This window comes from Papio anubis, chromosome 15 (genome assembly GCF_008728515.1).
Source record: "Papio anubis isolate 15944 chromosome 15, Panubis1.0, whole genome shotgun sequence".
NCBI classification, from domain to species: Eukaryota; Metazoa; Chordata; class Mammalia; order Primates; family Cercopithecidae; genus Papio; species Papio anubis.
This window is the reverse complement of record NC_044990.1, coordinates 19,943,773-19,967,032: the sequence shown is the minus strand read 5'-3', so window position 1 is coordinate 19,967,032 and position 23,260 is coordinate 19,943,773. Positions and strand designations below refer to the sequence as shown.

General features: G+C 44.0%; 1 protein-coding gene across 1 annotated transcript; it reads right to left on the bottom strand.

The window, feature by feature from the left end:
* Positions 1–9,200: 9,200 nt before the first annotated feature.
* RGCC (regulator of cell cycle) lies at positions 9,201–22,651 on the bottom strand. The gene is made up of 5 exons (XM_003913810.3): positions 22,443–22,651; positions 21,754–21,939; positions 13,127–13,234; positions 11,230–11,292; positions 9,201–9,602 (listed from the first exon to the last, which is right to left on the bottom strand). Exons 1-5 carry the CDS (start codon positions 22,489–22,491, stop codon positions 9,595–9,597), a joined length of 414 nt encoding a protein of 137 aa, XP_003913859.1. The 5' UTR covers positions 22,492–22,651; the 3' UTR covers positions 9,201–9,594.
* Between the last annotated feature and the right edge of the window lie 609 nt (positions 22,652–23,260).

Here is a 23,260-nt window from a genome sequence, read left to right as displayed (position 1 = left end):
GTACCAGCTTTGCATGCACAATATTCCACCAGCTTTGCATATACAATATCCAGTCTCGTTCTGTTCCAGAAAAGCTCACTAGCTGACAGTCTCCAGATAATAACCAGGCAATTTGCAAGGCCATGGTCTCAGCACTCAGATCTTGGAGGAAGGGGAGTGCAATAGACCCCACTGGAGTGAGGTTACCTGTAAAAGCATTTCCAAGGCATGTTCCAAGGAACACTAATGACGCTGTGGATTATTGGCAGCTTTTTCATCAACAAACAAAAACCAAAAACAGACCAGATCTCTTAGCTGCAGGATTTCTCAAAGCCTTCAATATGCTGTGGCAGAGATAACTAGTTGTTCTCCAATAGTCATTCTCTTCCCCTTTTTTAAATAATAAAACTCTTAAATTTTAGCTGAACACATATATGCCAGCTAGAGACATTTTCCTGGCCTCCTTTTCCTCCGGGAATGAGCATGTAAGATCTGAATAAGGGGATGTGAGCAGAAGTGATGTGTCTCTTCTAGTCATGTTGTTTAAAGAAATAAGCCTGTGCTTGACTTGCCATTTCTCTTTTCTGCTGGCTGGGATGTAAATGTGATGACAAGAGCAGGAGCAGCCACTTTGGACCAGAAAGTCACCTACTCAGCCTTGTACTAATCATCTCTGGATTGTTAGAAAGAAACTTCCATCTTGTTTGAGCCACTATATCTTGGGTCTTTGATCCAGCATTTAGACTGGACTCTAAGTAATGTATGCACTAACATGCATAATGAATCTCTAAGTGGAGCCTATAGCATGCAGCATTTCTCAAGCACATATGACCTTAACAGCAAGTTTTGCAAAACGAGTTAGGACTGTGCTCCTTGAAACATGTCTTGGGAAACTCTGAAAATACTTTTTTCAACATTCCCAGAACTCCAAAACTGTGACTGAGTCTATAACCCACTTGTCCTTAAGTCATTATCCAAAAGAAGCGTATGGAATACAAACTCCTCGCGCCCCCCTCCCCGCCCCACGCACACACTTATGTAAAGAGATCTATTTCTTTTCCCAAAACCACTGACTTTCTCTTCACAACAAGCCACAAAGCTTCACACCCTTAGACTTCTGACTTGGGTAGTCCAGATCCAAAGAGCTCATAAAGAAACAGCAACCAAACACGGTTAGATCTTCCATTCCAGAAGAGACTAATAATAAAAGTTACGGTGAAAATGAACAGCTGCTGGTGCCATGATGAAAAAAAAAATGGCCCAAAGCAGATACAGGTTCCCTAGCATGAGTAAGAACCAGATCCAGGTCATGGAAAAATTAAGTTTCGAAAACAAATCAAGAGCTTATTTGGTTGACAAAGAAAATATTCCCACAACTAACATATTTTATGGTGAAGGTCTGAAAGCTTTTCCTCTAAGGTCAGGAACAGAATGAGGATGTGTCATCTCACCACTTCGTTTTAATACTGTACTGGAAGTATTCCCTTCTAACCAGGTTAAGAAGGGAAGAGAAAGAAATAAAAGGCATTCAGATTGTAAAAGAAGAAGTAAAATTATTTCTATTCACAAATAATGTGAAAGGAAGCACTAAACATGGAAAGGAAAAACTGGTACCAACCACTGCAAACACATACCAGATTGTAAAGAGCATCGACACTATGAAGAAACTGCATCAACTAACAGGCAAAACAACCAGCTAGCATCATAATGACAGGATCAAATTCATGCATAACAATAGTAACCTTAAATGTGAACAGGCTAAATGCTCCAATTAAAAGACACAGACTGGCAAATTGGATAAAGACTCAAGACCCATCAGTGTACTGTATTCAGGAGACCCATCTCATGTGCAAAGACACACATAGGCTCAAAATAAAGGATGGGAGAATATTTACTAAGCAAATGGAAAGCAAAAAAAAAAGCAGGAGTTGCAATTCTAATCTTGGATAAAACAAACTGTAAACCAACAAAGATCAAAAGAGACAACAAAAAGTATTACATAATGGTAAGGGGATCAATGCAGCAAGAAGAGCTAACTATCCTAGATATACATGCACCCAATACAAGAGCACCCAGATTCATAAAGCAAGTTCTTAGAGACCTACAAAGAGACTTAGACTCCCACACAATAATACTGGGAGACTTCAACATCCCACTGTCAATATTAGACAAATCAGTGAGACAGAAAATTAACAAGAATATTCAGGGCTTTAACTCAGCTCTGGACCAAGCAGACCTAAGAGACATCCACAGAACTCTTCACCCCAAATCAACAGAATATACATTCTTCTCAGCACGTTATTGCACTTGTTCTAAAACTGGCCACATAATTGGAAGTAAAACACTCCTCAGCAAATGCAAAAGAATGGAAATCATAACAAATAGTCTCTCAGACCACAGTGCAATCAAACTAGAACTCAGGATTAAGAAACTCACTCAAAACTGCAAAACTATATGGAAACTGAACAACCTGCTCCTAAATGACTACTAGGTAAATAACAAAATGAAAGCAGAAATAAAGATGTTCTTTGAAACCAATGAGAACGAAGAGACAATGTATGAGAATCTCTGGGACACATTTAAAGCAGTGTGTAGAGGGAAATTTATAGCAGTAAATGCCCACCCGAGAAAGAGGAAAGATCTAAAATTGACACCTTAACATCAAAATTAAAAGAACTAGAGAAGCAACAGCAAACAAATTCATAATCTAGCAGAAGACTAAGATCAGAGCAGAACTGAAGGAGATAGAGACACGAAAAGCCCTTCAAAAAATCAATGAATCAGGAGCTGTTTTCTTTTTTAAAAAGTCAGCAAAATAGACCGCTAGCCAGACTAATAAAGAAGAAAAGAAAGAAGAAACAAATAGACACAATAAAAAATTATATAGGGTATATCACCACTGACCCCACAGAAACACAAACTACCATCACAGAATACTATAAACACCTCTATACAAATAAACTAGAAAATCTGGAAGAAATGGATAAATACCTGGACATATACACCCTCCCATGTCTAAACCAGGAAGAAGTCAAATGCCTGAGTAAACTAATAACAAGTTCTGAAATTGAGGCAGTAATTAATAGCCTATCAACCAAAAAAAGTCCAGGACCAGAAGGATTCACACTCCAATTCTGCCAGAGGTACAAAGAGGAGCTAGTCCCATTCCTTCTGAAACTATTCCAATCAATAGAAAAAGAGGGAATCCTCCCTAACTCATTTATGAGGCCAGCATCATCCTGATACCAAAACCTGGCAGAGACACAATAAAAAAAAGAAAATTTCAGGCCAACATCCCTGATGAACATTGATGTGAAAATCCTCAATAAAATACTGGCAAACCAAATCCAGCAGCACATCAAAAAGCTTATCTATCACAATCAAGTCAGCTTCATAGCTTCATACCTGGGATGCAAGGTTGGTTCAATATATGCAAAACAATAAACGGAACATATCTCAAAATAATAAGAGCTATTTATGGCAAACCCACAGCCAATATCATACTGAATGGACAAGAGCTGGAAACATTCCCTTTGAAAACCGGCACAAGACAAGGATGCCCTCTCTCACCACTCCTATTCAACACAGTATTGGAAGTTCTGGCCGGTGCAATCAGGCAAGAGAAAGAAATAAAGGGTATTCAAATAGGAAGAGAGGAAGTCAAATTGTTTCTGTTTGCAGATGACATGATTGTATATTTAGAAAACCCCATCATCTCAGCCCAAAATCTCCTTAAGTTGATAAGCAACTTCAGCAAAGTCTCAGGATACAAAATCAATGTGCAAAAATCACAAGCATTCCTATACACCAATAACAGACAAACAGGGAGCCAAATCATGAGTGAACTCCCATTCACGATTGCTTCAAAGAGAATAAAACACATAGGAATCCAACTTACAAGGGATGTAAAGGACCTCTTCAAGGAGAACTACAAACCACTGCTCAATGAAATAAAGGAGTACACAAACAAATGGAAGAACATTCCATGCTCATGGATAGGAAGAATCAATATTGTGAAAACGGCCATACTGCCTACAGTAATTTATCAATTCAATGCCATCCCCATCAAGCTACCAATGACTTTCTTCACAGAATTGGAAAAAACTACTTTAAAGTCCATATGGAACCAAAAAACAGCCCACATTGCCAGACAATCCTAAGCCAAAAGAACAAAGCTGGAGGCATCATGCTACCTGACTTCAAACTATACTACAAGGCTACAGTAACCAAAACAGCATGGTACTGACACCAAAACAGAGATATAGACCAATGGAACAGAACAGCCCTCAGAAATAATACCACACATCTACAACCATCTGATCTTTGACAAACCTGACAAAAACAAGAAATGGGGAAAGGATTCCCTATTTAATAAATGCTGCTGGGAAAACTGGCTAGCCATATGTAAAAAGCTCAAACTGGATCCCTTCCTTACACTTTATAGAAAAATTAATTCAAGATGGATTAAAGACTTAAATGTTAGACCTAAAACCATAAAAACCCTAGAAGAAAACCTAGCCAATACCATTCAGGACATAGGCATGGGCAAGGTATTCATGACTAAAACACCAAAAGCAATGCCAACAAAAGCCAAAATAGACAAATGAGATCTAATTAAACTAAAGAGCTTCTGCACAGCAAAAGAAACTACCATCAGAGTGAACATGCAACCTACAGAATGGGAGAAAAATTTTGCAATCTACCCATCTGACAAAGGGCTGATATTCAGAGTCTACAAATAACTTAAACTAATTTACAAGAAAAAAATCAAACAACCCCATCAAAAAGTGGCAAAGGATATTAACAGACACTTCTCAAAAGAAGACATTTATGCAGCCAACAGACACATGAAAAAATGCTCATCATCACTGATCATCAGAGAAATGCAAATCAAAACCACAATGAGATACCATCTCTCACCAGTTAGAATGGCGATCATTAAAAAGTCAAGAAACAACAGATGCTGGAGAGGATGTGGAGAAATAGGAACACTTTTACACGTTGGTGGGAGTGTAAATTAGTTCAACGGTTGTGGAAGACAGTGTGGTGATTCATTAAGGATCTAGAACTAGAAATACCATTTGACCCAGTGATCCCATTACTGGGTATATACCTAAAGAATTATAAATCATTCTACTATAAACACATATGCACACGTATGTTTATTGCGGCACTATTCACAATAGCAAAGATTTGGAACCGACCCAAATGTCCATCAATAATAGACTGGATAAAGAAAATGTGGCACATATACACCATGGAATACTATGCAGCCATAAAAAAGGATGAGTTCATGTCCTTTGCAGGGACATGGATGAAGCTGGAAACCATCATTCTCAGCAAGCTATCACAAGAACAGAAAACCAAGCACCACATGTTCTCATTCATAAATGGGAGCTGAACAATGAGAACACGTGGACATAGGGAGGGGAACATCACACACTGGGGCCTGTTGGGGGGTGGGGGTTTAGAGGGGAACATCACACACTGGGGCCTGTTGGGGGGTGGGGGTTTAGGGGAAGGATAATATTAGGAGAAATACCTAATGTAGGTGATGAGTTGATGGGTGCAGCAAACCACCATGGCACACGTATACCTATGTAACAAAACTTCACGTTCTGCACATGTACCCCAGAACTTAAAGTATAATTAAAAAAAAAAATTTAAAAAAGAACAAAACTGGAGGAGTCACATTACCTGACTTCAAATTATACTACAGGGCTATAATAACCAAAACAGCATGGTCCTGGCATAAAAACAGACACATAGACCAATGGAACAGAACAGAGAACCTAGAACCAAATCCACACACCTACAGTAAACTCATTCTCAACAAAAGTGGCAAGAACATACACTGGGCAAAGGACAGTCTCTTCAATAAATGACGCTGGGAAAACTAAACTGGATATCCATATGCAAAGAATGAAACTAGACCCCCATCTCTCACTATATACAAAAATCAAATCAAAATGGATTTAACACTTAAATCTAAGACCTCAAAATATGAAACTACAAAAAGAAAACATTGGAGAAACTCTCCAAGACATCAGTCTGGGCAAACATTTCTTGAGTAATACCCCACAAGCACAGGCAACTAAAGCAAAAATGGACTAGATGGGGTCACATCAAGTTAAAAAGCTTCTGCACAGCAAATGAAACAATAAAGTGAAGAGACAGCCCACAGAATGGGAGAAAATATTTGCAAATTACCCATCTGACAACAGATTAATAGTCAGAATATATAAGGAGCTCAAACAACTCTATAGGAAAAAAATTTAATAATCTGATTTAAAAATAGGCAAAAGATTGAAATAGACATTTCTCAAAAGAACACAGATGGCAAACAGACATATGAAAAGATGCTCTACATCATTGATTAGAGAAATGCAAATCAAAATTACAATGAGATATCATCCTACCCCAGTTGAAATGGCTTATATCCAAAAGACAGGCAATGACAGATGCTGGCAAGGATGTAGAGAAAAGGAAATCCTCGTACACTGTTGGTGGGAATGTAAATTACTACAGCCACTATGAAGAGCAGTTTGGAGATTCCACAGAAAACTAAAAGTAGAGCCTACCATATGGTCCAGCAATCCCACTGCTGGGTATATACCCCCTAAAAAAGGAAATCAGTATATCAAAGAGGTATCTGGACTCCCATATTTGTTGCAGCTCTATTCACAATAGCCAAGATTTGGAAGCAACCTAAATGTCCCTCAACAGATGCATGGATGAAGAAAATGTGGTACTTATACACACTGGAGTACTATTCAGTCATAAGAATGAGATTCAGTCATTTGCAACAACATGGATTGAACTGGAGGTCATTATGTTAAGTGAAATAAGCCAGGCACAGAAAGACAAACATTGCATGTTCTCACTTATTTGTGGGATCTAAAAGTCAACAGTTAAACTCATGGAATTATAGAGTCGAAGCTTGGTTACCAGAGGCTGGGAAGGATAGTAGGAGGTCGGGGGGAGATAGGCATGGTTAACGGGCACAAAAAATAGTTGGAATAAATGAATAAGGCCTAGTATTTGATAGCACGACAGGGTGACTATAGTCAATAACAATTTAACTGTACATTCAAAAATAACTACAATTGTGTAATTGGATTGTTTGTGACACAAAGGAGAAATGCTTGAGGGGGTGGACACCCCATTTTCCATGATGCGATTATTACACGTCACACGCCCATATCAAAACATCTTATGTGCCCCATAAATACATACACCTACTATGTACCCACAAAAATAAAAAAAGTTAAAAGGACGTCCTAATTTTAAAGTGGACAAAGGATTTGAATAGACATTTCTCCAAAGAAGATATACAAATGGTCAGTAAGCATATGAAAAGACATCATTAGTCACAGAAATGCAACATAGGCCGGGCGCGGTGGCTCACACCTGTAATCCCAGCATTTTGGGAGGCCGAGGAGGGTGGATCACAAAGTCAGGAGATCGAGACCATCCTGGCTAACACGGTGAAACTCCGTCCCTACCAAAAATACAAAAAAATTAGCCAGGCGTGGTGGTGGGCGCCTGTAGTCCCAGCTACTCGGGAGGCTGAAGGGTGCCTGTAGTCCCAGCTGCTTGGGAGGCTGAGGGGTGCCTGTAGTCCCAGCTATTTGGGAGGCTGAGGCAGGAGAATCACTTGAACCCGGGAGGCAGAGCTTGCAGTGAGCCGAGATCGCGCCACTGCACTCCAGCCTGTGCGACAGAGTGAGACTCTGTCTCAAAAAAAAAGAAATGCAAAACAAAACCACAACACAATACCACTTCTCACCTGCTAAAATGACAAGGGAGACAAGAACAAGTTGGCAAGGATATAGAGAAACTGGAATCCTCATACATTGCTAGTGGGAACGTAAAATGGTTTTCCAAACTGCTTTGGAAAACAGTTTGACAGTTTCTCAAAGAGTTAAACAGAGTTAACATAAGACCCAGGAATTCCACTCCTAGTTATATACCCAAGAGAAATGAAAACATATGTCCACACAAAAACTAATACATGGGTATTCATAACAATATTATTAGTTAACTAAAAAGTAGAAACAACCCAAATCTTCACCAACCAATGAATGAATAAACAAATGGTGGCATATCCACACAGGGGAATATGATTTGACCGTGAAAAGAAATGAAGTACTGATTCATGCTACTCATGGATGAACTTTGAAAATACTATGCTAAGTGAAAGAAGCCAGACACAAAAGATTACATATTCCATTTATATACAAGGTCCAGAATAGACAAGCTCATGGAGACAGGGAAGTAGATAGTGGTGACGGCTGCAGTACCTGTGAATATGCTAAAAACCACTGAACTGGGTGCTACAGTATGTGAATTAGATCTCATTTTTTTGACAAAGAAGTATTTAAGTTCAACCCAAAAGTTTTCCCGGAAGCTTGAGGAAAAGAAGAAAGTTAAAAAAATGCAATTTAGTTTCCCGATTCCCTAAAAAACCGATCAAATATAGTAGTTAGCTTTTGAAGATACAAGTAAGATTATGAGTATTTATGTTTTGGATTTATGTCCTTTGGGAATATAGGGATTTGAGTTTTAAAATAACTTTATTCTGATTATGAAAGTAATGCCCGGATATTTTAGAGGAGGTTTTAAAGACAGAAAAGCATAGATAAGAAAATTATGAGCTTTCTTATTTTTATGCCTCTCTCCAGCCCCCACAAAGGCAAGTGGGAGAAGGGGTCAGTGGCTTCTATGTGCAAAGCCTACCCGTCAAATGCTTCGCACCTGAGGTTGGCTGGACATTCCATCAAGACCAGCACCATCAATCTTCCTCCACACACAGATCTTAGAAAAGCACCATCATTTTCAAGTCTTCCAGCTATCTCAACTTTCCCTCGTATTTAAGTCCTGGATTGTAAGAACAACTGGTATTTCCCTTAATTCAGAGAAAGAGTCCATGCCACCTGCAATGGTGACAAGATCTGAGAAGGAGGGCAGAGGCAGAATAGAAACCTAACTTCCAATGGAATCACAATCCTCAAATTAAAATTTCCCAGCAACCGTCTGCCAGCATTTCCTTTCAGAGCACTGAATGAGCTAAAGGAACACTTTAAATTTACTGTCCTCTTGTCTAATGCAATCAGAGAGCACCCAGGGGCCTTGCGAAGGAATCAAGAAGCATGTTACTCCCACTAGAATATTATTTGAATGGAAATATATTTTAAAAAATAAAGAAGAAGAAAAGGAAGCAGACTCTAGTTCAAATTTTATTTGTATACAAAAATATATTATAATGGGAAAGCTTACTGCTATTTCCAACTATATATAATTAATTACAAATATTTTCATAAAAGCACTTTAAATTACAGGAAAGCTATGTTTTAAGAGAAAATACAATATTAGCATGGATCGTCTGTTCTAATACGCTGCAGGCAGGTAAACAAAGTCAGTTTCACTGTCTAAATTGCCCAGAGATGGGATCAAGGGCTGATTTTAAGGTGAGCCTGAGAGTGGCCTGGTGGAAGGTTGAGTGCACGTCTTCGTCCCCTCTGGCAGCAGATTCTAGTAGCTGATTTTAGCAGGTCCTCCGAGCTTTCTGAAGCTTCTCCCTTATGATGAAAGGACCCAGAACTTCTTCTTGTTTCACATACCTGTAAATGAGAGACAGGTAAGGTTATCCACTCAGAGGCTTACAATTCCTATGCTTAACCACATCACACTGTCTCAGACAAGCATCAAAGAACCAAACTCAATGCCAGGCTTCCCACATGATGAGTGTTTGATTAACTGGAATGACTGGGCAACCCACTGCAATTTCCATGAAGTAGACAGGCTTGTCACATGGGTCTAATACAAATTATGCTACAATTATAATAATCCCTGTCAAAACAGGCCCTGGTCTTCTGATGTAAGATGGTGCTGTACCTAAGAAAAGAGGCAGTAAAATCTTCCAGCAAACAGAGATGATACAAGGACTTTCTATCTGATATTTAGGTTTGTCTGCAAGAGTGTTAAGAACATAGTTATTTTTAAATAACCAGCTTTGGATTTAATTTTTCAGAGTTTACCCAGCTCTTTAGTAAAGAATAGCATTAAATACTTCTCACAGAAAATCAATCCTTCCACTGGAAAATTAAGGGGCTGGGACAAAATTCTCCCAGCCCATTCTGTGACTAAACAGGAACCCCATAGCAGAGTTGCTGAACCTTCCATCCCAGAAGCTGGAGTTGGTCCTCCTGGCTCTTGCAATCTTATCCTTTGGAAATGGAGTGTGTAGATAGATTGTGAGGCTCCCTTCTTCTGGGCCCCTCTAGTGCAGTTATAATTTGATGTCTTCAGTTCTCAACATTTGTGGTCACACAAAACAGGTAACGATTAGTGTAATTCCCAAATAGGATGCTTGCAAGTATGCATACCTAATCCAGGTCTTTCAGTCACTGGCGTGGGTCTCTGGTGAAAGGCCCCCCAAGCCAATTCTCTCTTTTGGCACCCCCCTCTTAAAGTTAGATTTCACCCAAACCCTGGATCTAACCTGGAAAATTACCCTGGCCCGTGGGATGGAACCCTTTTGGCTTGTTGGAGTAATGCACTTGTGGTTAATCAGTTCATTTCGTCTCTGAAAAGCCTGACAGGCCATCATGATGGTAATGCTCCAGTCTTGCTCACTCTCCATTTCTCAAACAAAATGCCATTGTTTGCTGGTGCCCTGTTCTCACTGTTTGGAAACGCACATGGTCTACTTTAACACAAGCTTATCCCAGAATTTCATTCCTAGCCACTAGAGTCCTGTGTATTATTATTATTATTATTATTATTATTTTATTTTTATTTTATTTCTTCTTATTATTTTTTTTCTGGGAGTCTCGCTCTGTCGCCAGGCTGGAGTGCAGTGGTGCAATCTCAGCTCACTGCAACCTCTGCCTCCCGGGTTCAAGCGATTCTCCTGCCTCAGCCTCCCAAGTAGCTGGGACTACAGGCACGCGCCACCATGCCCAGCTAACTTTTGTGTTTTTTAGCAGAGACGGGGTTTCACCATGTTGGCCAGGCTGGCCTTGAACTCCCGACCTCAGGTGATCCACCCGCCTTGGCCTCCCAAAGTGCTGGGATTACAGGCGTGAGTCACTGCGACCAGCCTAAGGTCCCGTTTCTAAACCTAAAGAAGGCTTAGGATGCAACTTTCTGCCCCAGGGCAAGCTGGTTAACATTGCAACACTTTATCAGAAGTGTCTATTAGTTTTTTGTTTGTTTTTTTGTTTTTAATATCAGACATGTACTTACTTGCTAAAGTTCTGTCAAGATCAGCAATGAAGTCTTCTAGCTCTTTTGTGTCTCCTAATTTGGCTGTGAAACGGTGGGGCGGGGGGAGAGAGAGAGTTCAGTTTCCATAACAAAGACAGCTGATGACTTCATATTGAGTTTTCCAGGATGTTGGAACGTACAGGGTTATAGAATGGATTATTTCTATTTTACATCCACCTCCTTATCTTCAGAGACTTTATTGAAGAGTGTCCTGGGCCAATCCTAAGTGTGTGCTCCAGTGTTTTGATACAGTAAACTGAGAAACTGATTCTGAAGACTAGCCTCAGTGTTTCTTTGTTTTTTAGTTCATCACCACCCTCTCCAACCATCCCACCCCACTTCTCCATCACCTGGAAGAGGAATCTTCCTTCACTGTCTTAAATGTTTGCAGGAGAGTGAGGAGCAGGAAGGGAAGATAAAAAGAGTTTGGTTTTTGTATTGTGTAGAATATGAGTTATTAGTCAAAAAATTCAGTAAGCATAGCACTGTGCAGAGCGGACACCTAGACTGTGTCATTCCCGCGGCACTAGCCTTCTGATGCATTCATGCTTGTGCCGTCCCCTCAAGGCAACGCTGCAGCCCTCAGGGTCCCTCCAGTATGAAATGAACGAAGAGTTCACTGTTTCTTATCAAAATGGTACCGGGAAGGCACCATGAGGCTTCTGGTTCCAACACAGCCTCATCGCCTCCAGGTGCCCACACAAGGTAACGAGTCCTCATTCTGATTTGGTTCTCTCTAGAGCCTGAGATGTACAGATTTTTTTCATACAGCTGACTTTATTTCTGTAGAGTTCATCACATCATTCACGCCTTCCCTGAAATGCAGTACTGGATAGTTTTATTAATTAACACTGCTGGCTACAAATGGCTAATTGTTCTTAGCTTTTTAAGTCAATTTGCCACTAGGGGCTTTCTTCCGCCTCTTTAATTCCTACCTCTTGAGGATCAGGTAACAAATCTGAGCATGTTTTAAGCCACTTTCTAGACTGCTCTGTCTCTGAATTCAACAGATCCATTACAGACTGAGAGCTGGATAGTGGCAGAATGCCCAGTGGGTGCTAACGTTGCTATGTTGAGAAGGGAATTTTAAAATGCCTCTTTTGAAAAAAGAGCGAAGTCCTGTCTTACTGCCAAAGTGAAAAGAGTGATGGAATTGTCATTTCTTTTTAACTATGTTCCATTTTTATTGCATTCTGCAACTATTTTCAGCAAGTATAACTTTTCTTAAGGAAAAAAACTCCTTTTGTTTTCAAAAAGGCACTTGTCCAATGTAATAGAACATTCAGCTCTCTGGCTGGAGACATTTTACCAGTTCCAAAAAATAAGAAACTGCTCATGCATCTTTAAAGACATTTTAGGTCTATTAATACCACAGTAGACACAGGCTGGAGCTGCTATTTTAAATCATGTTAGACCATAGCTTATCTCATAATGACAACTCCATTGAATTGCTAAATTGGTCATCTGAAACCATTGGTTAAATAATTAACGCAATAAAAAGAATCCTACTATCTGCAAACTGCTGAGTTTTAAATTCAGGAACCAGCAAGTCTGGGAGGAGACTCCTAAGAAACACTGTCATTTGCACAGTCTTGATTACATCACATGAGAGAGAACAGTCTAGTCTCCAAGTTTTCTTTCTCCCTGTGACGTCAGGTTTTCTGCCCCAAATTATCTGATTTCACGTTCACACTGATTAAAATCCTGAGAAATAAAAAAATTCCACTTTATACTCTACAGTATTAAGACATTAGTCTTACCTATCTGTTTTGTACATTTGAGAAAGATCGTTTAGGGATAAAAGGGACAGAGAAGGGATGGAGAAGGGGAGAGGAATAAAAAAGCAAAAAACTCCAATTCCAACTAATGACCTTACCTTTCTGAGGAGCGACAGCAGGAGAGAGAAGAGCTGGGGTAGAGTCTGTTGGGGAATTCAGTTTTTCATCACTGAAGCTGAAGCTGTTCCTATAAAGTGAATCTGCACCTTTCAGGAAGGAAAATATACTCATTAGAAATAGTACTCATGAGACTATAGACTTATCACTTTATAGTCTATTGATAACCAACAATTTGTCTTCAAAATAAGCCAAAACTGCAAATCTATAGTAAAGAAAACAGCCAGGCGTGGTGGCTCACGACTGTAATCTCAACACTTTGGAAGACTGAAGCAGGTGGATCACCAGAGATCAGGAGTTCAAGACCAGCCTGGCCAACATGGTGAAACCCCTCTCTACTAAAAATACAAAAATCAGCCAGGCATGGAGGTGTGCGCCTGCAGCCTCAGCTACTCAGGAGGTTCAGGCAGGAGACTTGCTTGAACCCGGAAGGTGGAGGTAAGATCACCACCGCACTCCAGCCTGGGTGACAGAGTGAGACTCTGTCTCAAAAAAAAAAAAAAAAGAAAGAAAAGAAAACAGGTTGATTTCCAGGTTTTATGTTTATGCCCCCAAAATGATTCGAGACAGGGGAGTGTGTTTGTGTGTGTGTGAGTGTGTGTGTGAAAGTATGCATGTAAGTGTGCATGAAAGAGTGTGTGTGAGTGAGGGTGTATGAGAGTCTGTGTGAGACAGTGTGTGAGAGTGAGAGTGTGAGAGAGTGTGAGAGTGTGTGCATGTGAGAGTGTGTGAGTGTATGTCTGTGAGTATGCGTGTGTGTGTGTGCATGAGCGTGAGTGTGTAAGTGTGCATGAGAGCGTGTGAGAGTGTGTGTGAGTGTATGAGTGTGAAAGTGTGTGAGTGTGTGTCTGTGTGTGTGCGCGCGTGTGCATGAGTGTGTGAGTGTGTGCGTGTGAGAGTGTGTGAGTGAGAGTGTGTGTGAGAGTGTGAGTGTGTGTGTGAGAGTGTGTGTGTCCAATCAAGTACACCAAAGGCCCTTGCTTCCCTAATACAGGAAGGGGGTGATAGGATCATCATGACCAGTGCTTGGTTGATGGTGGGGGTGAAGGGGTAAGGATTTTAGGCAAAAGGAATCATCTTATGTGAAATATGTCCCTTCTGCCCTCTGAGCCTCCTAAAATACAAACATCCGGTATCCCATGACTTAATCCTCTTTCCCTGCTCAAGAGAGATCTTTGCTGTCTTGCTATCCTATAATTTAATAATCCTCTCTTTTACTTAAGAGAGGTTTTCCTAAGTCTGTACTCTTCAGATAAGCCAGAAGGTCGAAGATAAAGACATCTTCTCCTGGAAGTTCATCTATTAGACACTTGGAGTGACGTCATGGCTCCCTCTATGCTCCTACCTTCAAAGACTTGAACGACAGCAAGATGAGGCCCCAGAAGTTCAAGGCTGAGCTGGGAGTCAAGGGCACCATCCAGTCAACTACTAAGTACTAGGGTGCCTTTGAACAAGATGGTATCTCTGGGCCTAGCTTACTTATCAACAGAAAGGGAAGGTGGACTAAACAATCCTTAAAGGCACTTCTAGCTCTGAGATTCTCTAAGTCCTGCTACGGGGAAGGAAATCAACCCACAGTTGGCCCAGTTGTGTGGCTGTGACTCAGAAAGGGGCTGCTGGCTGAGCAGCACTGACTCAAAGGGTGCAAAGGCAAGGCAGGCAGCAGAAGCAGGATGTGGCCCCTGAGGTCACGGGGAACAGCCTTCCTGGTTAAAACAAAACACAAAGCCAGCCGCAGTTGGAGCAGAGAAGTGGCTCTTCAGGTGTGAGAGGGCAGGGGAATGATGGGGGCCTGACCAGGTCCCCGCTTCCTCGGGATTCTTCCACTTTAAGCCAATTACCTCCAGCTCAGGAGGAGGCAAAAACATCTCTCTTTGGTCCCGTTAACTGAAAAGAAATTTGCTTAAGTGACAAGAGATAGGCCCAGTACCAAAAGGATCAGGGTTTTTGGAAGAAGAGGTTTCTGGTCTCAGGGAAATTCAGCTTTGTCCCTAAGAGGCTGCCACAGCTTCTCAGGTGCCTCTCCTGGCTCCCTTTCCCCCGACCCTCTCCTGCCCAGGGGCCCACCTGCCCCTGCTCTTTTTGCGCTGACACTGCCATCTTGTCCACTTTTCCAAACATGCCCGGAAGACCCTTGAGAGCAACCCTCACAATGTTTGCTTCCTTCAGAGGTCCAGCCCAGCTCACCAGAAACCAGCACCATCACTGGGCTTTGAGGATGAACATGGACTGAGATCCAAAACCCTGGACCTTGATACCTACATTTCCCCAAAAACACATTCCTCAGAATGCTGATCCTCCGAGGGCTGTGTGGTCAAGTACCCCCGAGAAACACCAACCAGCCTTGGTCATTCCCGTGGGTACGCCCACTTCCAGCATCCTGAAAAGACTTGTGGTTAAACAAAACCAGCCCCATTTCCCCGGTGTACCTGACCACGGGACAGTTTTTTGTGGTGTTCCTGCTACTATTTCTTAGGACCCTTAGACTCTGTGGAACCTTTCTCGGGAAGCCGTCCTGCTGGCTCCCTCAACCAAACCCACCTCCAAAGGAGCTCTCCAGTTCTCCCAAGGGAGGGCCTTTCCCCGACACACAGGAAGCTGGCCACACCCACTGCAGACCTGCAAGGGAGCCTTACTGTTCTCACCATGCAGTCACAGGAGAATCGCCACAAATACAGCCTGAGAAACTCACGGGGAGAAGATGAGGCAAGATTTAGGAGCAAGAAAACTACAGAGGGTCCTGAGGAGGCAGATCTCGTGCTTAGACTCCAAGCCAGAAAATACGAGGCCCTTGGCACATTATCTGGGGCTCTGAAGGATACCTGAGAGCTTCACCCCCATCCCTGGCCCAGAGACTGGCTGGCCCAGATGGCAGGGACCACACCTCCACTCTCTATCTCCCACAAGCAGCTGGCCTAGGAGAGCAACTTTCCACACGCCACCGCTCACTCCACCCACCCGGCGTGCACCACAGGCCCTCCCCTGACTTTGAACTTCAGCTCTCTTCTGCCCCAACTCTCCAGCAAGTTTCCATCCACGTACACTCCTCTGCAGGAGGAGAAAGACACCACAATTTGTTCACCTCACAGGCGAGGAGGCCAAACACTGTTGAATGGTGGGAGAAGGAACAATCTAGATATGGAGAGGCCATTACAAAAGAGGATGGTAGCAGGGGAAAAAAGGAATCCAGCAAAGATTCAGGAAAAACTCAGCATAACTCATGGGGCCTGGAGAGAATCTGTAGAGAATGAGCCGTAGATCCGGAATATTGCCAGGGCTGTCCTCTGATCCTTTAGGTTCACAGGCTAAATGCCTTCTTGACGTGAGCGTTTTTCCCAGACTGAGAATATATACAGACAAAACTGACAGCCACTCCCACAGTGAGGGAGGAAGAGAGGGAAAAGTACTAGTTACAATATCTATTTATATAGAAACGCACGCACACGGAGGCATGGATGGCAGCATAGCTACGCTCACTTCCTCCTGCCCGCCCCCGCCCTGCCCACACCCCCCCCACCCTGCCGACACACACACACACACACTAGCTCACGCCCCGGCTCATTGCCACACCATGACTTCACTCCCTTTCCATGAGGTGTACAATCTGGAACAGACCCAACTCCAAGTTCTGAAATGTTCAACCTTCAACCATCAAGAGGAAGCCGACCGCCAGCATCCTTGAGCCAAACCTGCTGCAGCTGAGGCGCACCCTGTGATGATATCTACACGTCATGTATGGCACAGAAAATAAGAGAGCCCTCAAGGCCCCAAAGCTACACCACTGGCGAGTGGGCATCTAGCGTCTATGCCACTGTCGAGTGGGTGTCTAGAGGCCACATAAAAACTGCATGACCCTGTATGAGTCACTCCGTTTCTTCCTTGTTAGAAGAAGAGTAACCTAATAATCTGTGTATAATGCCTGCGGTTTTAATGATTTAATTCTAAAGTTCCTAGCAAAGTGAAGAATAGCACTCCTGAGACAGAAAAGGTAATCACAGAGAATAAACAGAATCAAGATTCTCCCTCTTCTTGAGAGGGAGCAGTAAAATTCTTAAGAGAACTTTCTCTTCGGTGGCATCCTAGAACAAACCTCCCAAGAACAAACCCTCAACATAGAGGTACCCCAAGCTCTAGACTTCTCTTTACCCTTAACCAATAAAATTTCTTTCCACAGAGTTTTATTAAGAACATACAATGGGCAAAATCTCACGCAAGGCGCCTAGATAGATTTCAAGGTAAGCAAGGCCTGACATCCCGTTCTTTTCCCTCCCCTGGAACTCTATTCCTTGCAAAAATAATAGCCAGTTAGTCTGATTAAATGACAGCAATGTGTTGCTGGCTGATCACATATTCATGTATCATTGCCCCGCGTGGGTATCAGGTGCTGCTATTAATAGAGGCTCGAGAGACCTAGAACAGTGATGATTTGGGGAACCCTGGCAGGTTGGTAAGGCTGGATATTTGAGGGCCTTACAACATTGGTTTCAGTCAGCTCTGAAGCACCATCTCACGTGTATCTCAAATTCCCATTAGAAACATCCCTGGCAGATCCACTCAGTGTACTGAAGCCAGGAACCTGAAATTCTGGGACCACGTTTTCTAAGGCACCATCAAAAGAAAGAAAAGCATATGAAATATACAACTAACAGAGTTGGAGAAACTCTGCTGCAAAATAGAGGCTTGTTGAAAAGGTAGGTGTGTGTTTTTAGCTTGGGGCGTTGGGAGAAAGGTAATTTAGGGTTAGCGCATGTCAACGTGCTGCTCCAGAGGGAAGTAAAACCACAGACAGTAAACCTTGCCCAAGGCTCCTGTAAATATAGAACGATCCCACACTCCCACACGTTTAAAGCAAGCAAACTCTAGTAATTAACTGGGAAAAAGCAAGCTTTGGACCTGCCTCCCTTTTGCCACAGGGAATGGCTGGGGTGTGGGTTGAATTCTCCTCCCGAAAATCGAAATTCTGATAGCCTCGCCAAAGTGGGGCAAAATAAGGAAGAGCCTCTTTCCTCAGCTACTCCACCGTTGTCCCAGCTCCCTTTCTGGGACCGTGCCATCCCTCTATATGCCTTGCCAAGCATCACAAGACCTGTCACCCATGTGGAATTGCTAACAGAGTACCAGGGAACCCTGAAAGCTCCTCACTGGCCTTATTCTCTCATGGCTTGAACAAGTTCAGGTTCTAGCCTCAGTGACTTCTAAGCCACATCAGCCAACTGTCATGCTGGTTCTTCAGGGCCCACAAGGTCCCCTCTCCCAGGGCCAGGCCAGAATAGTCTAGGCAAAGATATGCAGGTGTTCTAAGTCTTGCTGATGCTAAGGAAGCCAGTTCCTCATTCCCTAAATGGTCCTACAATATCGTAATAACCCTAGCATACACAGTAGACTTCAGACCTTTTTTATTGAGCAGCAAAACACTTCCCCCTTCAAAGAAAAATTACGTGAAACCCCAATACATTAAAGATATAAGTGCATAGCACCTTTTAAAGTTTAAGTTAATATCATAAATGTCTTATAAAGTCAACACACTGGTTAAAACTTGAAACATAATGAGTTAAAATTTCATTTAACACATTTGAGAAATCATGGTGTACCTTTTACAGTCTTAAAAATATTGAAAAGAAGACATATTTCTAAAAATAAATTCAAACCAAAGGTAGTCAATTTCTTTTTTTTTTTTTTTTTTTTTTTTTTTGAGATGGTAGTCAATTTCTAAAGCACCTCTGAGGATGAGGTTTGAGAAACACTACCCTAACTCTTAATTGCATTACCCTTTCACTGCTGAAGTTAAAATTACTCCCACTAAAGCGCCTGATTTTTTTACATGTTGGAATCAAGTCTAAAGGAAAGTAACAACTTGATTTTGATCAACTACATTTGAATTCCACACACCCCCCACCCATGTGAAGTTATACTGTAATTGTTATTTTGGTCCTCTTCACGTCTTAAGAGGCCTCCCTCAAAGTGGGAATGGGAAGGAGTATTTCCTTATTAAATATCTGTTCTTCTTTCCTATCTGAGTAACTTGTTTCTTTCGGTAGAGGGAATGGCTATTTTTTGCCTTTGGGTGCAAGCAACCTAAATTTTTTTTTTTTAATGAGAAGGAAGAAGTATTCTTCAAAGAACACGATTACTATTTGATCTTCCTTGTAAGGCTGGTGCACCTTCAGACAGAGCTGTAAAAACTAGAGCAAAAAAACATAGGTAACATTGGTTTACAGCTTCATCCAAAATATTTTCATGCGAGACACTGGCTCCAATGTATCTATGTGGTATAGCACAGCATGTACATTGTAATGATATTTTGAAAGCATTCAACAGAGCAAATATTTTCTACCTAATAGCACTATTAAATAGCATCCTTTCAATTTCACAGCTGGAGAAACTAAATCCCACTCATCATCCAGGGTTTTGACAAGGCTCAAACTGGGCTCCACTCACCCTGCCAGATGACCACCGCCTCAGAGAGACACCTTCACAAACAGCCATCATTGACAAACAGGCATGTGATCTGGGCTCAAAAGGACTTCAGTCTATTCGTGAAGACATGGTTCCCATTCTAGCTAATAAATCATCATCATCCTCATAGCAAGGATTTGCTAAAAGTGACCTGCTGTTATTATCATTATTCTGGTTTGTCTCCCTCTTCATGAGCTAAATTTCAGTAGCATCTACCACTCTTAAGCATTCTCTCCCACAGAAAATCATTAAACAGACAAACGAGTGTAACAAATGTCTGTGCTCAATTCTTGGCAGCAATTAAGATACACGTATTATGCTTCCTTAAGAAATTACCATTTAGATACACACAGCTTCTGCCAACAATATTTCTAACCAGCCTTGTGAGAGAAAAACTACACATTTAAAGCAAAGACAAATGTCATCTGAGCTTTCTTTATATTCTTCTCATCATTTCTCTAACCACCAAACTACGGGTTAGTCAGTTAACAACAAAAGCAGAAAACAAAATAGACACATATAACCTAAGTAAAACTACAAACTATCCCAACTATCTCCCCTGCAACTGTTAAGAATGTGTTTCTATGCCTTCTCTTTAAGGCATCTGAAAACAGATCCTAGATTTGAAATCCCACTCAGTGGAAGCTGCAATCAGCCATGAATGGGCACTCTTAGACCTATTCTAGCAGAGTGAAGCTGTTGCTTAGAAAGGAGCTGTTCTTTGCCACAGAGCTGCAGTGACACACTGTCCCAGCTTTCTTTTCCATGGGAGAATCTGTATTTGATGAATAACTTGCTCCATGCCCCAGTAAAAGGAGACATATTTAAGTTTGGCCTTAGGAATTGAGACAAATTTCCAGAATGTAAACACTTCGCTTTGAAACTAAAAATGAACCTGTTCATTAGGAACAAAGTCCAAAAATTCTAAGTGGAAAAGTAACAGTACTTTCTTCCATCCCCTTTCACCTCAAAAGCTGCAGCTTGGTCTAACTCTCTGGCAATGCTGCCAAGGAAACTCAAGCTGGAACTCAGCTTTCTGTGTCAAACCCTGACCAGGGTGGTGAGCGCATTTATCCCTTTGCAGAAGGGCAGCTCACGTTCAAGTCTAGCCCCAAATCTTAGCCCAGGAACAAGGAAGAGTTCCAGGTTTCAAAATAAGAGAATCACAAGGAAAGGCCATCACTTTCACGTCCTGAGTCAAGGGCAGCAAAAGGAGTGACATTCATGCCTGTAACCCATCTAGGGATTAAAGGTTGAAGAATAACACAGAAGACTTTAAAATTGACTTTGCACTTTGAAAAACAATAAATAATTCTGGATTTGAAACCAACAATCATGTAATACTAAAAAGGCACCTAATTTGCTGTTTGAATCCTCCCAGGACATGTGAGCTCCTGGGAAAAGCTGTCTCTTTGTTGTTGTTGTTGTTGTTGTGTTGTTGACAAAGTTGTTCAGGACAAAGAGACCCTGGGGTAGTATAGTCTCCATTGTGAGAAAGGTCACCGGGAAGCACCTTCATGCCCATGTGCTCTCTGGCTCCCCCTCCAGCCTGGGGGAGGACCTGGCTGAAAAATACTTGAACTCAGCAGTGCCACAGATTTTCATAACTGCACGCAATGGAGCAACAAGTCTGAGAGCTCAGGGCCAGAAGAAAATGCAAACAGTTATTTCATAAATCCCAGGAACAGCCGTTTGGGCTTATGAAACCTTTCCTGGTTTCATGAATATTTCCGTTCAGCGCCCTCCCATGTCCCCACTGTGCCCCCTCATTCCACTGGCACCTATTCCACATCTGCAAAGTTACAGGGGAGAGGGGAGAGGCATGGGAAAGGAGAAGAGGAGGGAAACTGTGGAAAGGCCTGGTGCAGGTCCAGGGAGTCCTGTCTGGCTCAGTCGGGACAAGCTGCTTAAACTCGCCTGCCTGGTGACACACCTGTGGACGGCACGTGGACCAACCTGCCCTCCAGCGACCTTTCCCGTGATTATCGTCAGGGGCCCCGCCACTGCTCGGCCTACTGCTTTGAGCTTCAGGACTGGGTTCCTGGACACCATTCCTCAGTTTACAGATAAGAAAACTGAGGCCGCAACCTTCGCGGGCCAGGTGCTGGGAACTGGGAGATCCCGGCGCCATCCTAGCGGGGGCCGCACTTACTCTCCGAGTCGCTGAAGCCGCTGCTGTCGCTGACGCTGGCGCTGCTGCGCCGCTTCATGCGCTCCAGGTGCTCCTCGTAGTGGAAGTGGCGCTCGTGGAAGGGCGACGCGAAGTCGGCCAGCACCGCGTCAAACTCACACAGCGCGTCCGACAGGTCCTCCGCGGCCGCCGAGTCCAGGGCCGGGGCTGCGGGCAGGGCCGGGGACTCAGTGCACGGAAGTCAGGGGGGCAGCGAGACCACCTCCCAGGGCCAGGAGGGGCCTCCACGGTTCCCGAAGATAACTGACACTTGGCGCCTCTGCCAAGTGACAGCCACGCAGTCGCTGTTACCTGGTAATCTTCTCCACCATCCCCGAAGTGCGTTCTATTACCAAGTCCGTTTTACAGACAAGAAAACGGAGCCTCCGCCAGGCCCAGGGTCACACAGCGACTTGGCGCGGCCAGACTCCTCCCCACGCTCGCCCCAACCCCGGGCGCGCGCGGAGCTGGTGGTGGCGGGAAGGTGGGACATGGGGCCCAGCCCGGGCCGGGAAGGAGGCTGCAGCCGCCCGCGCTGGACGACAGGGGACAGGGTCCCGCCGGGGAGGATGGAAGGGTGGCGGGTGTAAAGGGACGACAGGGGGCGCCTCCTTTCTCACCCGCCATCTGCAGAGCCGGGACTTTAAGGGGACTCCGGACCCCGCACTCACCTGCGGCCGCGGCGGCCGCGGGACTGCCCTGCGCCGCGGGCGGCTTCATGAGGCGGCTCAGCGGGGCCCGGCGTGCGTGGCCTTGGGTCCTGCGAGGTGGCAGCCTGGGCTACTCCGGGGCTCGCTGTCCCGCACACTCCCGCCCTGCCAGTCCCTTCGGCGCTGCGCTCCAGCCGCGCCGCTCCCAGCACGATCCGCGCCAGCCCTCCTGCAGGCTCCGGCTCCTAGATCTTATAGCCGCTGGCGGCCGGGGCGGAGGCGGGGCCGGGGCGGGGCTGCGGAGCCGAGGCGATGGGTCTGTCTCCACCGCCCTCCGAGGAGGCCCCTGCCCCCAGGCACCGCCCTCGCCACGCGCCCTCCCTGGAACCGCAGTGACGAGGAGTCGCCGAAGCCCGGGTTACAGCCCCAAATATTTACCCGCCTGTCGCCCGCGCGCCCTGACAACCCGGTCCACGCGGTGTCCTCGGCGTCACCAGAGCTGACTGCTGGGCGCGAGCTCCGCTGCTTCCCGCCGCGTGCCGCGCACCTCCGCGAGTCGCAGTTTCCTCGGCTGTGCAGTGGACGTGGGCATGCAGAGCCTCCCTGGCTGGCGGCGAGGGACGAAGGAGCCCGCAGCCGTGGCCCAATTGGGTGTCGGGGACGCGGAGGTCCCCTCCGCATTGTCCCAAGGGGACTTCCGAGATGGTGGGCGGGCGGAGTGGAGACTGTCGGGGGCGAAAGGAGCAGAAGTTGGGGGAGTCCTGAACTGTTCCCACCGCGGAGCGCGGGGGCTTGAACTACGGTCCAGGACGCTCCCGCCAGCCTGACTTTATCCAGAA